The 17,561-nt window shown below is 37.3% G+C and overlaps 1 protein-coding gene across 14 annotated transcripts in view; it reads left to right on the top strand.

The window, feature by feature from the left end:
- The window catches only part of LOC128255124 (serine/threonine-protein kinase N), a 35,021-nt gene that overhangs the window by 2,099 nt on the left and 15,361 nt on the right, over nt 1-17,561 (top strand). For 4 of the 14 annotated variants that reach the window (XM_052984652.1, XM_052984650.1, XM_052984646.1 and 1 more), the window contains exons 1-3: nt 8,362-8,727; nt 11,307-11,497; nt 15,785-16,106. In XM_052984652.1, the coding sequence (XP_052840612.1) occupies nt 11,432-11,497; nt 15,785-16,106 (388 nt within the window). In that variant the 5' untranslated portion in view covers nt 8,362-8,727; nt 11,307-11,431. Of the gene's footprint in view, nt 1-8,361; nt 8,728-11,097; nt 11,184-11,306; nt 11,498-13,166; nt 13,256-14,912; nt 15,324-15,784; nt 16,107-17,561 lie in introns of those variants that run through there. The other 10 variants (XM_052984647.1, XM_052984645.1, XM_052984639.1 and 7 more) reach the window with 6 other exon arrangements.

Raw genomic sequence — 17,561 nt, 5'->3', positions numbered from 1 at the left:
TAAATAGAACACTCTGTCAAGTTGTTTTGGTCGATGCAACGCCGCCTTATCTCAGAAAGTGCTTATCGGACTTTATAAGTTCTATATGCATCTTCTGTGCTTCTGTTCTTTAATCAGGAGAAGCGGCAGCATCCATCACGTAGTCAATGACTCAGAGAAATCATTCAGGACTGACCCATTAAGTTAATTTCGTAGACCATTCACCAAACCTTTTATGCTATTTTCAATGATAAATCTTTTTGAGCAGGGCTTTTGGAAGTGCAAACCCCCTCGAAAATGTATAAGTCCAATGTAAGTCACACTCGGTGTTTAGCCAGAAAACCAGATTCCTGAAGAAGGAGCAACGGCAGCTCCTACTTACATACTTTTGCCATTTACGGCGGTGCACCTGAGAGTTAAAGACGAGACGCAATCTGCCCGCAGGTTCGCTTCTTTCAGACTGAAAACCAAAAACCGGTTTCGGTTTCGATTTGAGCCATCTTGGCGTTGTTCTATAGCTGCTCGGCAGAACAGGGTCAGCCAGTTGGCATGGAAAATAAAAAACCTACAAAATCCTGGACTGTTTTATTCAACAAGTTTGCAAGGAATTACTGTGTTAAGTATGTGTTAAATCTATAATACGAGTATTTTATTAATATTTCTTATTTCTCAAATAAGACTACTAATCAGAATGAGGTATTGTAGTTTTAGTTTATTTGCAAATGTAATGCGGAATTAAAATCAAACAAACTTTTGCAAAAGGCATTAATTGTTCTCCTTTAATAACACAAGAATGTGCTAGACTTTTGGAAAATCTAGCCTACTGTCCCTTGAGTGTTTTGAGTTTGGTTTCAAGCATTGTTGATTTGTTTAACAAATTTGCAATGGGCAAAAGGCCTCGACAAACACACTTGCCATGCATGCGGAATGTTAGGCAAACAGTTTGTGTGGAATGGCGGTTAGCCCATCAAGTGTCACGTGTCCCTGCCTCTCAGCCTTAACATCTCCTCCTGGGCCATCTCACGTATTATTGTGTGGCCACATCTTGGCCACTGACAGGCTGTCAGAACAAACAAAGGGCCACACAACAGAGTACGAGGGAAGGGGAATAAGAGGTCCGCATGTTGTTTTCGCTGGTCTGTTGTTTACCTTTGGCTCCGACTGCATCCCTCAAAGTGCCTGCAACTGAGAGATAATTCCGCCAAAGTACACCAATTAAAGTTGAATTTTTTATCTCAGAATTTAATATACAAAGTGTATTTACAAACATCAACTAGTATTCCCATGCAAGGTCCAGATTTCTCTGGAAGGTTTTTTATACCACTGAAATTTGCAAACCAATTAAATGAACAATTAAATGTTAATGTATGTAATTCATAAATACATACATAAATGTTAAATTTTAAAGTAAACGGAATCTAAGAAAAGACCAAGCTATATTTTTAAATCGTATTCTATTTTCCTCTATTTATCTTTTCAAAATAGAAATGCCTCTCAGATAAAGATACAACACAAGATGTAGATACTGCTGTGAATTCCTTTAATTAAATTGCCACTCGTGCGCCGTCTTGTTTACAGTTTCAATTTTCCTCTGATTCTTCGGGTTGTTTCCGCACATTTGTTTTGCACGAGTTTTCCTCAACCCTGGGATGCATTTCATTAAATTCAATTTGTATCTATTAAGTTGGCGTTGGCTTGCCTGATGGAAGCTGATAAGGTATCATACTGCGACTTGTCGTGATTTGTTTATGTAAATTTCAGCTGCGCAAAAAAGTTTTATTTCATTTAAACGATGATGCGACTTAGTCTTGAGTTTGCGTAAAAATAAAACGCTTTTCCACTTTCTTCCCCCCTCTCATCAAGCGAAAAGGTTTCCTTTTCTCAGTCAAAGCTTTACAGATTATTTTGTTTGTTTTCCATTGCTGTAGCAAGTTGTTGTGCTGATGGTTTCGTTATCAATTTGACCCTCGGAGCTGCTTTGCTTGCTTACATAAATTGAGCAATTAAATGTTGCAAAATATATTCATTGCTGCTAGTCAAGCGTTCAAATGGAAATTTTATTTCCATTAGTTTTTCTTCAATTTTCCCGAGAGGCAAAAGAAAGTGTTCCGCGGGGTCGACGGGCATTGAAAATCATTTAATTAACTTGCTGTCTGTCGCTGGACTTTAGTTTTCGTTGTTTGCTGGCGTTATATCACATCCATTTGCCCCTCTCCGCATTTGACTAAGATAATTCATAGCTCGTTATTGTCTGTATATCCCACCCCCTTCCATTTCCTCCCGCCGTGGGCACATTTAATTGCTGCAATTGATGAGTTCAATTGCGCAAATTATTGCGCTGGCTTTGTGCTACAGTTGAAGCTGTTGCTCCAGTCCTTTTTTCCCCAGATCGATATGAATTGTGGTGGTCTCGAGGTGGTCGCCTGATTGGATTGAAGCCTTGTTTATGTGGCTGCAACAACAGGTGGGAGGCAAACAAAGCCAAGCCCGCGGAAGCGTTAATCGAAAGTGCCCTTAGAAATCTATAAAATGGCTGAGTTTTTGTTAATGATATTGCATTTAAGTCAACGGTTTACGGGCTTGTCTTCGTAGCTTGACAAAATATTTGATGTCAAGTAAATGAAGAGTTTTCCTATGGAAAGGTACAAGTTGAGATTCTAAGGTTGAACTATATTTTAACAAAGTTTTGTCCCATTTCGGTTGCCTCACATTTGGCTCGGCGAACGGGTTTTCGCCTTGAACTCGAAAAAGTGGAAAACTCGATTTCGGCGCATGCAGGTGTCCCCAATTACAGTGGATTCTCGAAATTGGGACAACGTTAGTTAGCCAGGTTGCTCGTTTGGCTTGCAAATGATGTGCTCCAAAGAGGGAATGAAAGGAGGAAGTGGCAAGAACCACAACAAATGCAGAAACTAGTTGCAGAAGTAGAACTTGTCTGGTTTGACATCAGGAATGTGGTGCTATGGTGCACCTTCTGCCAGCGACTTGAACTTGCCACTATCGCTGGCTCCACTTGGAGTTGCAGTTGCGATTTCTATGGCAGCAGCAACCATTGCACGTGCAGCCGTCAAACAGCTGGCTTTAGTTGTTTGTTTGCTCGTTTTGGTTGTCTTTGCCGCGGCTGCCCACCCCTTCATTTACATCCAATTTTCTTCGCCTGCGACGGCTGCTGCGGTAACATTGATTTCTGTATAATTTTCGTAATTTTCACTTTCACTCGACCAAAAACGAACAAATGGCAAACAAAAACAAAAGCTATGGGCCGCCACTGGGACTGCGGCTATTGCCATAAAGCATTTTTCAATCAAATTAACAGCATGTTAATAGCATAACAGAGACATGCCATTTGTGCATATGCGAGTGAGAAAGAAATGGAGACAGGGTTCATAGACACACTGCAAATATTAAAGGGATTGTATCGATTTTATATTACGACTTCAAATTTAAGTTGAAAGCATTTTAAGCATACGATAGATACATTCCAAATATAAAACCAAATAAAAAAATTTAATGGTGCTTTAACTATAATACCAAAAAAAGAAAGTTAATTGCAAAGAAAACTCGAACAATATTAAATTAAATTTACAATCAGGCAAAACACGCAAATGTATTTCAGTTATTGAAAACTCTAACTTTCATTAGGTTATCAATTTTTTTATTATTTATATTGATGGTAAATGTAGCTTTAATTTACTCTGTTAAAAAGGAGATCTGCATTTTATTTCAGTGAAGAAACATTGGTGCAGAGAGAAAGAGAGAGGAGAAAAGCGTGCCAAGCTTAAGTGCAATTGTTTGGCAAACACCTGCAATGCGCTCTCCCTCTTTCCCTCTTATCTTCTCGCACACTCTCTCACTTTTGAGTGCCGCTCTCTGCCAATTTTCCCACTCTAAGCTGGCTTCCTCAAACAGCCTCCGTTGTTGGTGTTGTTGCTCTTTACTATACCTTTTTTTTTCGATCGCTGCAAGTGTTGTTGACCGCTGAGTTTGACGCCGAAGCTAAAGCCTCAGGCGCTGCTCTCAAAATGCCGTTGTTCGTTGATTGAATGCAGCAGCAACAACCAGCCACGAACAACATACAACAATACTGCAAAAGCTTCCAGTTTTAGAGATGAGTAAATAATTTTTAGACAAACGGGAAATGTGGCTTGGATAATGGTAATAACAGGAAAAGGGGCGGTATAAATTCAAATGATAATATTTACTTATTCTTGTGTTAATTTAAATATTAATAATATTTAATATTAAATAGTCCAGTTCTTATGCAGTTTATAATTCCGGTTGTTGACCCTTATTAAAATTAAAATACTTAATTTAAAAATTTTTTTTTTAAGAATGGATGCATTTAAAAAGAAATTGTTTATTGTAATCCCTTAAGATTTTCTGCACGTTTTCAATATTTTTTTATTTTTTAGGTTTAAGCTTAAAAATAAATGTAAAAAATTAAATAATTGAAACGCTTTTAAGCATTTTTAATTATTAATTGGTAATAAAATGAATATCTCAAACAAATTTATGAAGTACATTGAATCATCGTTTATTTATATATTAATTGTTGTTTCAGTTCTTGAGGTTTTTTGTGTAGTTTATTTCAGCTACTCTATTTTGAGAACAAATTTTTCTGCGATAGTTCTTATCCCAGCGATAGGTATAGGTACTAAACTAAGCTTACTCATCAGTTATCCGCTGACTAGTGTTGGTGTGAAATCCATGTTAATCACATTACGTGTGCCCGGCTAATGCCTCGCCGATTCTGTGGGAATTGCTCTGATTTTTTTTTTAGTTTTATCGCTATTGCAGTTGCACCTGTGAGCTCTTAATGCAATTAGTTAGAGCTGTTGCTGCTGTTCCTCACCTGAGTTTTTCCATCAAATGCTCTTCGACACATGAGATTTCCCACTGAAATGTAACTGTAATACACATTCTTGAACTTTTTTAACCCTAGCGCAAAACTTAGATATATTAATTGGGTTGGCCGGGCTTTTGGATTTCGGTGATAAAAGGTTTTCAACTAGGACTGGTTTATTCTTTGAACTCGTTGTTGTGGGAGATGCAAATGAGAGTCGACACCCTTCGAAAGATGTCTTAAAGCCAGCCAGTTGGAACTTTTCAGGGGAGAGGGCACCTTCCTCTTTGACGTTGGCCGACACTGTGGGCCCTTTCCCTGTTTTTCCCTCGTTTCCCTATCTGCACCCCACCCCCTTTTGGCCACAAATGATTCTTCTTGGCAGCCATTGTTGGCGCTGCCCTGTGTCATTGTGGCAGGTTACAGGCCAACTTCTTTATCTTTGTGGTTTGTAATTCTTTTCACAGACTTTCAACTACTTTTAAACTGTTTTTATAATATTTTATTTGAAGACACAGGGTAAGACTAACTGGAATATGTTGAAACCAATTAAAATATATTTTTGAATTATTTATCTCAATATTTGAAAAAGGCTAAAACAAGTAAATATAAACTTAAACTTAACCATTTTAGCAAAGTATTTTTTAATGTTTCGGTTTATTGCAAAAGTTGTTAGTCTATGACGCTTTTATAATATTTATTAAGATAATTAAATTAACAAAATGAATGTATTAAATTCATAACATTCATGTTTATGTTATGCATTTTTTGTTCTCGTCATCTTTATTTCTATGTAAGGTAATTTGTTTAACAGAAGCTCTACTGTACGTTCCCTGTTTTCGTTGTACTTGTTGCTGCATGTTGCTGTTGCAGACGACAACCATGACTTCCCACAGCCGCATCGACGCGACAACAAAACTGAGACACAGAGTTAAAGCCAAGAGACAGCCCGAGTTTTCCCTTTCGTTACGTGACAGCGCCCAAACAATCGCACGGCCCGAACAGCACAATCTCCTAAAGATACCGAACCAGAGACATCTACGACTGCAGATTCATCTGCAACAGCCACGGCTAAGACCTCAGACAATCTGCATATCCACTCAGATCTTAACTTGGCTTTCGTTTGCCATGTAACACGAGTGTTTCGTTTTCGCATTGTTCTTAACTACGTTTCCTTTAATAATGACATAATTGACAGCCACTCATTTTCCGCCTGAATGCGGCTAGCTTTCCCGAAAAATCCATTTCCATTTCCATATTATTTTTAATCTAACCAAAAAGGTTTGCGGGGCTTGTGTAACTTTTTAAGGGTAATTTTTTATACTCTTACTTTTGTTGAGAAATTTTAAGAAGGTTGAAGTAGATTATATATCATATTTTTTTAGGACTATTCAAATATTAATCATTACTATTGCAAGATCATAAAACTCAAATAATTTTATGAAAATTATGTGCACATATTTTCAGAATTAAAGATTTTTAAATCAATCGATTTCTTATGTATTTTATAAAATCATCAAAAACCACTGTTAAGCCCACAGAACCATTTAATTTTATTGAGGGTATATGAAGTTCATCTTAATCGCATACAGCTTTGACACTTTTCCTTTTTTTTTTAGGCTTTAAGGAAAGGAGCTGGAAGAGGGGCGTGTAATTATGATGAAACTGGCTGACTTGGTTTGTCGGCTGGGCAAGTTTTTGGGCGCTGTTTTCGAACGGAGTGCGTGGCACTCTATACAGTGTTTTGATTCGGTGTTCGTTGTTTTGGGTCTTGGGTTTGTCAACCTCTGGGATCTCGGATCGACGTGGGCTGGGCGGCTGGCATGACGCATTCGACGGTTTTCGGTTTAATTGCCGCTTTTCGTTTTCGCTTTTCCGAGCGAGCGAAGCGCTTATCAGTCGCTGCACTTGGCATTGGCCATATTTTCTTTTTTGGCTTGCGGTTTTTTCGTTTTGGCTGCACATCCGACATCCGGTTTCGAGTTTTGCAATTTCCGTTTTCCCGATGCGTCTAGTATCGGGAAATAAACACACCCAAACCAACCAACCAACCCGTATCGATTCGGAATCCCTTTGATAAAGTCATTCAATAGGTCAGGCGGATGAGTCAGGGCCGCTTTAAAGGTTGGCGGATTGGGCTAAAAGGAGGGGCTCCCCCTTGGGTGTGGATATCTAATTAGTCACTCATTTGAGGGGCTTCTTGAGCATTTTTTTTGTAATGGTTGTGGGCCTCAATTTTGGTCTCAGGTGGAGGAACTTTAACTCGTTTTATAAAAAAAACGAGTCAAAAATAAGACTATCAAAAACTTATTGACAGCCGATTTTTAAAATTATAAAAATCTTTGTTAAGTTATATTTTGTGCACGGTGCATGTGTATGTTGTGAGGTAGTAATTATATACAGCGGTTTAATGAGCAATTATAATTTATTTTTCTAAGTATTTTGTTAATCCAGCTATTCGCAAAAAGGCCATTAAAATGAGTTAAACACAATCCCGTTTCGGATGGTTAGTTCCAGAAAAATGGAAGCCTTGGGTGAAAGAATTTCTCTAGTGTGGAGAAAGCCTTGGGCAAAGAATTTTTTTCTAATTGAAGCGGCGCCATGCTGAGCCATGTAAATTTTCCCGTTTCCACTCATTCGCCCATTTTCCACATTTTCCAGCTATTTTCGGTGCTTATGCAAATGACAACACTTGGCTTATCTCTTGGCATATTCTTCTGAATAAACCATAAACAAAAGTCGTGGGCAACTAAAATGTGTGACAGTTTCATAATAGTCACAAAATCGGAGATGCAGAGAGCTTATTCTTTCATTTTGAGAGGGAAGTGAGGGGATCTCTCTCAAATGTTAATCAAACATAGCTGTACAATTCCCAGATCTAGCACAATGGGAGAGTTAAGAACAGATGGAAAGAGGAGTGGGGGGATAAAGCCAAGAGGAAATTGAATATAATCTGAGCGGAGCCAATTAACAAACTTGAGTTGCGCACTCTCTTCGGAGCTCTGCCTCTCCTTTCTACTTACTCTTTTTTTTTGGAGCATCGATTTATTATGGTACACTGGGAAAAAAAGTGTAACATTGAAGCAAAAATAATTATTATTTTTATGTTGGATTAATATTGGTCAATTGAAATTCAAATCTTGATTTTACTTTAAGTGTAAAAAACTATATATGTACATAATATTGGTACGATTGATATGAAATTTGGGTTGTTGGTGGCTATAAGAAAATTATAAACTCGTTTCAGAACAGAAAGGTTTATCTCAGTTTAGAATAAAATTTAGAAACTTTATAGCTCTTCAGATCTCGAATTTCAAATTTTATTTTGTGATATCTAGAACTTGAGCGTACTTTCTTGTTTCTGACTGGCGATCGATCTCTGGCGCTCACTTACTAAATCACCCTTTAGCGGCTGTGGCTGCAGCTCTCTGCCACATTATCAAGCCGCTCTCTCACACTATCTCTCTTACAAATTTTCCACTCTCGGCTTGGAGCTGCGGGCTTTGGGTTTGTGTGCGTTTCTTCAGTTCGCTCGCGGACTTTGAATAAGCCGGTTGTGTCGTTGGGTCGCTGCTTTGCTCGGTTTGGTGGCTCTTTCGCCTGGTTCGTTTGTTATTGTTTGTGTGTGAAAGTAGCGGCGTGCAGCAGAAGCGAATTGCATAAATTGGGAAGCTAAAGCAAAAGCCTTTATACCTGGTGATTTTCGAATTTCTGGCAACGTACGGGGGTGCCAAAATAATTATATATGTTTTCCCAACGGATGACGCACAAATGCGTTTTGGCCATGTCAATGTCCTTATTTTCGAGAGGCACGCCCACGCCACGCGAGTGCAGATACAGATACGAATCCAGCAGATAAAGTTATACACATAAACGCAATGGGATTAGCCGATTTCTAGCTGAGTGTAAGTTGTTAAACGAATCTACGCGATTTGGACCATTTATTTTACGGCTTCTTCGTCGGCTTCAGCGGATTTCTAGTTAATAATTAAGACAAAAGGCGAAAGATAAAAGCCACAGATACAGAAACCGATTCAGATACACAAAACGGCGCTTGGGTGAAATTCCATTTCTCTTTTACTTTTATATTTCGTTTGGCTGCCAATCGCTTCGTAAAAAGTGAAAATCCAAGTGACAATCAATTAAAATTCGAGACCAGTCGAAAATCGATTTTCAGTTTCAAGCGAGCCAGCATTTTGTTCTAATTTTGCCACAATTTGGTAGCGGCCACCTCGTCCTCTCTTTCACCCTCTCTTTATCGTCGCGTCTCTTTCGCTGGTTTTATTTTTTTTTTACGGTACTTAAGCTACCGCGGCTTAACCCAAATTCACTTGTTGCATGTGCTGAATAAGCAAAAAATCGTTAAGAAAAAGAAGCGTTGAAGAAAAATGAAAATTTTCGTTGTTTTTAGTATTGTTGTCACAGTCGTCGATGCCTTTCTATGGCTTTGCCTTAATGCAATGCGACTGGGTCAAAACCCCTCTCCAGCCCACCCCACCTCCCCCTTTTTTGTCATGTTCCATATTGGGTCGAACTCGGATTACAAATTTAAAAAAATTAAATACAAAACCAGAAGCGTTGACAGCTTCAGTTGTCAACTAAACTAAACAAATTCATCAGCACCACATAAACAGCACATACATATGCCATAATGAGCTGTGCTTGCTTTAAACGTTTTTGGAAAATTGATTATTGACACTTGAAAAAATCTCACTTCCAATTAAATTCCACTGGCATTGGGGTTTCGTATTGTAAAATCTCACACCAAAATCGATTACAGACTGCTTAGGCGTTTGACCAAAATATACAAAACTGAAACAATAATAACAAATCTCGTTTGTACCTGTTAATACTGTTAAGCAGTCTTCTGCTCATAAATGGTCAAGTAATTTGTTTTTTGTTTGGCACCTTATTTCGATGGAGCGGGTAACATAATTAGGATTGGATTGGAAAGTGAAACGGATTTTTTACTACTCATAAACATGTTAATAATTAAAGCTTTGGATATTTTTACAACATCCTTTGGGATATAATATTTTTGCAATTTGCAAGCATGAATTTTTTATTGAGCACTCATTTATTATACTGGTAATAAAAAATCGCTACATTAGTGTCAAAAAGATATTGAAATTTGTTTAGTGTTTGTGTTTGTAATTATTGTCTTTTATATAATATAAAATGTGTTCGGGGTACATTTAGTTTGAGTGCATATTAATAATAATATACATAAAATTTTATTGACCATTTTATCATTATAATTTTTAGTGAAATGTCGTTTTTGTCTGTTTTTATTTTTTACCTTCATCATTAAATTTATAAATTTATAAAAGATAAATTTGTTTACTTGCTTCCAAATTGAAGAGTATTTGCCATTCCCCATCTCCATAAACGCACGATCTGTACCTTTCCTATGTAGAGTGCGAAAATTAAATCGCTTACTTGAACCACAAAAACAAAAATAAAAGCAAATATATCCCCCCGTCTACACATGTGTTTTGTGGACGTGCGTGGGCCGATCAAGTGAAAAAGCATCGGATCGGCCAAGGGTATATCATGGGCTGATGTATGTTTATGTTGATGTGTGCCCGTGGAGTTTATATAGCTGGCGACCTTGTTTTCGGTTTGATTTCATGTGCGTGTGGCAAACGCTTCGGTGTTTCCTGCCCCGCTGAATACCCCTAATGCTGGAGCTTAAATAGCAGGTTCGCTTCTGTGTATGTTATGTTTTTTTCATCTATTTTTATTCGGGGGCAAACGACCGATTAGAAATCGTAAGTTTCATTGTTGCCCATTGGTCATTGGTCGTTGGATCGCCCCTTTACCTCCCCCTTCCACAATTTCTACTTCAAAGCGAGCGCCAATTATCAATTTATGAATTGCCGCTGGCCGAATCAAAGTGGTCCATCATCATTATCATTAGTTAACTGAATTTACTCCGACTTGATATACTAATAAATGTTTTTTCTCTTTTCTTCTCGTTGCAGGTAAATGGAACATTTGTTTATTTAAAGCGAAATTTGTAGAAATTTTCCAAAAGAAATATTTCCAGTGCAAATGATCGACAGCACATAATGTATCTAATAGATAGAAGCGCACACGTGCCAGTATCTGTCTGCACTCGCCTCCCTTTTGCATTTGCATGCCAATTTCAGATACAAATTCTGTTATTTTTTCCGAAATTATGTGCGCAAATCGAAAAGCTTTCTAATCGCTTTTCCGCCGCCTGAGCGGAGCGTTTTTCCTCCTTAGCATTGCAGTTTGCGTCTTGGCAGCGCCTTGACATCGTCGCTTTTTATATTCGATATATCCAATTCGTATATATATAAAAGTGTGTATATATGATGGATCCATAGACGTGGAGGTGGGTGCCCGGTGCTTTTTATTGTGACAAATATTTGGCCAGCTTTCCCGCAGCGACCGATTTTTGCGTTGTGCAATTTTTCTTTTGGAAAATGAGTATACAAAATTTCGCATTTTTCTACAGTGAGTTAACGAAAAGAAAGAAATTAAAATCTAATAAACTGCCAATGTGTAACATTCGGTGTATATATTTCAAAATTAAAGCAATTTGTGTAAAATAAACTAAGCAAAATAATAGAAAACTGTATTATGGCATTGACCATGAATATGGTGTTTCTTAAGGATTTACGTTCGCGCCTCAAAGGATATCTGCACGTATGTATTGGAGGGTATTTGATGTTTTTAGCTTTAAGATATTTAAATGAAAGTGGGTTAACAATAAATGAAAAAGAACTGACATCATATTTGACTAAGTAACTTGTATAAAACTCCAACATTTGAGTAAATTTTTTTTGATCTACCAAAATCTACATGCATCTATTTCCCAAGTATTTCCTGTTGTAACTAAAAATGACAACTAAATGTACAGGAAATATTCCCTATAGTTTATATTAATTGCAACAATTAAAGCCCTAATGTGTTTGTACATTCCGTTGAGCCTTGCTTAATTAGCTCATTAAGGCACAGAAGCTGGTAAGTAAGTCGAAAAGACTGAACATTCTCACTTGTTCTGCCCCTTTCTCTTTGTCTTCTCACTCTGATTTTCTGCCCACACACAAGTGGCGTGCGTCAAAAAGAAATTCATAAATTTTTAACAATTTATTGAAGTTTTCTGACACCGCCTCTGCCCATTCCCCTTTGTTGGGCTGCATTTTTGTGCAACTTTCTCAGACAGCTGCTGTCATTATACATTTAGTGCTTATATATCGCCTTTGTTTCGATGCAGCCGAATCCCGGCGTATAATGAACATGTCGCTATATCGCATATTATGCTGATTATTCAAGTATGTTGTGTCAGTTTTTTTTTGCTCCGCTATGCTAGGTTTGCATTTTCCTCAGCCTTTCTGTAATCACATTATGCAATCTCATTTGGCTTTATTATGGTTATCAACATCAAGATGTTTTTAAGAATGCGCCACTAAAATTTCACATGCGAATAACATTTCCCAGACATTAGCCGCTCACTCAAAAAATTCGACTCTCGAGGAACTTGATTTTATTTTGCTTGCTGCGGTCCCTTAGTTCTGAAGATTAAAGTCTGTTTTTAACTGAGAAATCCTGTTGGCTAAAAAGAATATCTAATTTCCTTTATTAGGTACTTAAACAAAGATGAATTCTGTGAAATCCTTAAATTATATCTCTAAATTTGTTTTTCGAAATCAATTTAAGTAAATGTTTGCAATGTGAGTATAAACCTTTTTTAATTAAATCGATTAAAATTGGGAAGCTTCTGAATTTTTGATTTTTCTCATTAAACTTTTAGCCAACCTTAAAATCATTTTATCAATAAAAAGCCAATTCAAACTATTTTTATTTCTGAACATTAATTTCTCACATATATTTTCTTCAGTGTTTTTGTGGATTTGCCTGATGATTTGTCTGTCTAAATAGACGAGTTGAAAGGTGGGTGGATGGGTGGTTGTGTGAAAAAGTGTGTGGGATGAGTTTTGGCACTTACAACTCGCTCGTTCGAATTGCCGGTTCGATTCATTCCGAAACGCTCCATCGATTTTAGTTTTAAGCTAATTGGCAATTAGTGGGATTGATTAAAAATCGCGTTATCCCATCAAAGATACTTGTATTTGGACCATCTTCCCCCGTCCGAAAGGAACTCGATGTTTTGGCATTATCCGAGGTTGCGTTCGCAGCGAATTGAGTTGCGTGGTTTGAGCTTATCGACGGCGAACGAACCTGTTGCTGCTAAACGGTTGCCGTTCGTCTCGATTCGTTTTTCGTTTTTCGATTTTCCCCCCTCAACAAAACCACACACACACACACACACACCGGTGCAAGTCCAGCCGCTCGTTATAGCTGGATGTTCTCAGTAACTGTTCGGCTATAGACGGGCGTAGTTAATTCCGATTTCCCACCGGAGTTCGATAGCGGTGACTCAGTTGTGTCACCTAGTTATTGGTTATTAATCTCAACAAGTGTTGCAAATATTAACATAATTATCTCGCTCAAGTGCCAGTCATTCAAATAGGAAATTTAACAACCTTTATTAAGTGAAGAAAAATATACGAGAAACAAGGAGTGATTGTGTGTGTGTGTGTGTGTGTTTGTGTGTGTGTGTGTGTGTGTGTGTGAAAATAGTGAATCAAAATGTATGCCCTTGTGTGTAAACAAGTGGTTCTGGATTTCAAATTTTCTTGCCAAACTTATCTACTCCGACGGTTCTTTGATAAGAAAACGTTACGCACTCTTTTATTATTTTTCTGTCAACTCAGGGCCGTATTAAGTGACGAGGGCGCCTTACAAAATGTCTAAAAAGTTTCACGGTCGCGCAATAGCTTCTAAATAAAATAAAGAAAATCAATACAAAATATTGACAAAAGTTGAATGAACTAAAATTATAACATGTGTTGAAAAACGGAAAAGTTTCAGGGTCTAAAGTCCTTAAATTTCACGAAAATCGATAGAAAAATTAAAAAAACTAATTGATATAATTTGTTTTAAAAGTTTTCCATTAGGGTTCTTCGCGTCAATAGTTTTCAAAAGCTAAATAATCAATAGACTGTATTGGTAAAAGCTTAGATAACTTTAATCCCATTCGCGACATTCCTTAATGAACAAATTCCCACCCAAGCTCACCATAATTTTGTTGGTTCCGTTTTAAAAATATTTACAATGAGTTTCCAATAAACAATTGTTTATTGAAATGTGTTTACTCTGTACCTCTCTGCACTTGCCACTTTGTTTGGGCATACATATATGCATATGTTTTGCAGACCGTAGATTTCAACAAGAATTGAAAATAAACTTATTCAATCGACAGCACAACTGGGTAACTTTTTTTTGATTGTGTAAATATGTACAAACTGTTCGCCCTTAAATACCGAATTTTTGCTGGAAATATAAGTGAGGAACACTAAAACAATTAAATTTGTTGTTTTTATGTACATAAAAATAAGTTCTTATGTTTCTGACAGATAAGAATGAACTTGAACTTTGTAATTCCGTTTTAGATTCGTATATATTTATTCTTATTTATAAATCATGTATTTCCCAATTTTTTATGGTGGACCATAAGTCTTCAACTTTCGTTAAGAGAATACTCTTCAGTTCAAAAACAGCAGTCGAACTCCTAACTTTATTGAGTAAAACAATGTCTATATCTAAGTTGTTACTTATATTTTCTGCATATAATAGCTTTTAATTGATGTTAACTTCTTACGATTGGCATTCCATTTGAGAAAACTTTCGCCTATCAAACAACTCAGCTAACAATGTTCTGAGCTTTAAATTCGTTGAGAAAGTGTAGCATAGACGATGGCATTCAATTGAAATTGAACGACTAGAATTCCAATTTGCATAGCAATTATCGTCGGGTTGTTCGCTTGTTTCAAGTGACACCTTTGTCGACTTTTCCCGGGCAAGAGCGGCAATGCAATGAATGGTTATCAGATAGAAGCAATCGAGAACCGTTTAATGAGAAAGCCAAAGAAACTTGTTCAACTTAAAAAAAAGAAACAGAAGAACCGGGGAGGTAGGAAAAAACATTTTCTTGATAAACGGCAGTTGGAGCCGTGTGAATAAAAGTGTGTATATTTTTTTTTTTTTTGTGGGTCAGACTGTTCCAGCTAATTACCGTGAACTTGTCAGCGCACAAAACGGCTGTAAAATGACCAAAGTGAGGTAATAAACCCGACGACTTAACGAGAAATCCGAGTGAATAATGTCCCGACTGGTGAAGAGAATCCGCAGCATGATCAATCCAAACAGCCAGCGGGATCGCGAAGATTCCTCCTCTTTATCCACTTTGGAGAGCGGGATTGGTGGCAGGAAGTGCCACTCCCTGCCCCGACGATACAGTAAACACTCGACTGCACGACGATCGAACAGTGGTCTGTGGAATCGTCTGGTCACAAATGTCTTTGGTCCGGAAGATGAATATTATTTCGATGAAGATGCTGGGAGTGTTGATGGTGCAATATTCTACACCGATTCGGTTAATGGTTCAAACTATGAATTATCTGGAGAAGTGAGTTGGCAAAACGATACACAAAAACTATTTTATATAAAAAAAAACAAGTTTAGAAAGTTTTTATGTCTCGCAGAAGATAAAAGCTACTTAGGAATAAAATATTGAGCTGTTAAATGAATAATCAAAATGTTTTATTTGTATAATCTATGCTCTTTGAATAATAACAAATCAACTCAATTGGCTCCTGTAAATATATTTCATAAGATGGAATTAATTTATTTACAAGATGTAAAATCTCCTTTTGCTTAACGATCCCGAATCCATTTGGAAAAGACTAGGAATTTTATTTATTTATTATTATATAATGTTGAAAATATAAATAAGTGCTATTATCACATTCGTTGCCAGAATACTCTCAACGAATTGATTAAAAAAAATCTTTTTAAAACCAATCTTCTTGTAATTACTTTTAAAGAAATGACTAAGTCAAAATTGATATCTTGATCTTTTATTCACAGGGCGAATACATAAAGCATCCCGTTCTGTACGAACTCAGTCACAAATATGGTTTCACAGAGAATCTGCCCGAGAGCTGTATGTCCATACGGCTGGAGGAGATTAAGGAGGCCATTCGGCGCGAGATTCGCAAAGAGCTGAAGATCAAGGAGGGCGCCGAGAAGCTCCGCGAGGTGGCCAAGGATCGTCGGTCCCTCAGCGATGTGGCCGTTCTTGTCAAGAAGAGCAAAAGCAAACTGGCCGAGCTCAAGTCGGAGTTGCAGGAGCTCGAGAGCCAAATCCTTCTGACATCGGCCAACACCGCCGTGAATAGCAACGGACAAGGTAAGTCCATATCAAATTCTCTTGAAGATTAGGTAATTCGCGGTTCGTTTCGAAAATCCATTAACAGCCAAACTTTCGAAAAGCCAATCATAAACTGTTTCAATTATACGAGAGCAAAAGTTGGGCATATTTTCATGCAACAAGTTTTGTGGGCAATTGTAACGAGACAAGTGTATTCCCAATAAAAAAAAGGGCGTGCCAAGGGGGCGGGACCACTAACGAAGCTTCAACCAAAACAAAATACAAAGAAAACTTTGGGTAGTGCGTTGAAGTTGAAATACCTTTTTCGGCTGGAAGATAAACTTAAGGTCATGTGGTGAAGTTTGTTATTTAATTCAATTTCATGCTTGTTACAAATTGTAATTTGATAAGCCGTAAAGTGATGAATTAATCAAATTAATCAAAGCTGGTCTGTTTAAATTTGAGTTTAAATAACTTAACCAAGGCTTATCTCTAATTTTAAACATAACATTCATTCAATGACAAAGAAATAACTTACCAAAACAAATAAAAAACTTAAAAATGAAAGTACCCGAAAAGAGTAACATTAAATGGACACGAATGCCGAAATTGTTCACGGTTTTGGGAATGGTTAAGTCCCTCTTTAACGAGTCTTTGTCACGCACCTGCTTTTACCACACTTTTCTTGGCCCATCACTTAATGTTCCATGGTGACAAAAAGCATTATGTTGGGTGTGAAAGATCTGATTATCGCTTTATACTTTATACATATGCCCTCGTATCTTTAACAAAACACTTTGTGATAGACTCGGTGACAAACCGAATTTTTTCCTCATTTTCTTTTCTTCGCTTTATGTGAGCTATTGACACAACTGGTACGGTTTGTTTACATTTTCGAACGGAGACAGCGTTCTGGCATTCTATTTATCTGCTTCCGTGTTTGGCCAATTCCCCAACAGAAGCATTTATTTGACCCAGAAGAACCATCCACTGCTGCTTTTGTGTGGCGCCAAAGTCGACTTTCCATATGTCAAGCGATTGACATGTTTGGCAGCTGTCAAAGAATGCTGCACAAATGCCGATTCTCTTTGAATAGATAGATGGTGCATATACATCTAAGCATACGAATGTGTTTTTAGTTAGTCTATAGAAAAGCAAACAAAAGAAACCAAGGAAATTAAAAAAACATTGCAGACGATTTATTTATTTTTTTTTTTTTTATGGTTTTTTTATACCCTTGCAGAGGGTATTATAATTTCAGTCAGAAGTTTGCAACGCAGTGAAGGAGACGTTTCCGACCCTATAAAGTATATATATTCTTGATCAGCATCACTAGGAGAGTCGATCTAGCCATGTCCGTCTGTCCGTCTGTCCGTCTGTCCGTCTGTCCGTCCGTTTATATGCAAACTAGTCTCTCAGTTTTAAAGCTATCTGCATGAAACTTTCCCAAAAGTTGTCTTTCTATTGCAGGTAGTATATAAGTCGGAACGAGCC

This window comes from Drosophila gunungcola (genome assembly GCF_025200985.1).
Source record: "Drosophila gunungcola strain Sukarami chromosome 2R unlocalized genomic scaffold, Dgunungcola_SK_2 000006F, whole genome shotgun sequence".
NCBI classification, from domain to species: Eukaryota; Metazoa; Arthropoda; class Insecta; order Diptera; family Drosophilidae; genus Drosophila; species Drosophila gunungcola.
Note: the sequence above shows the minus strand (reverse complement) of the source record. Positions and strands in the feature narration are given on the sequence as shown.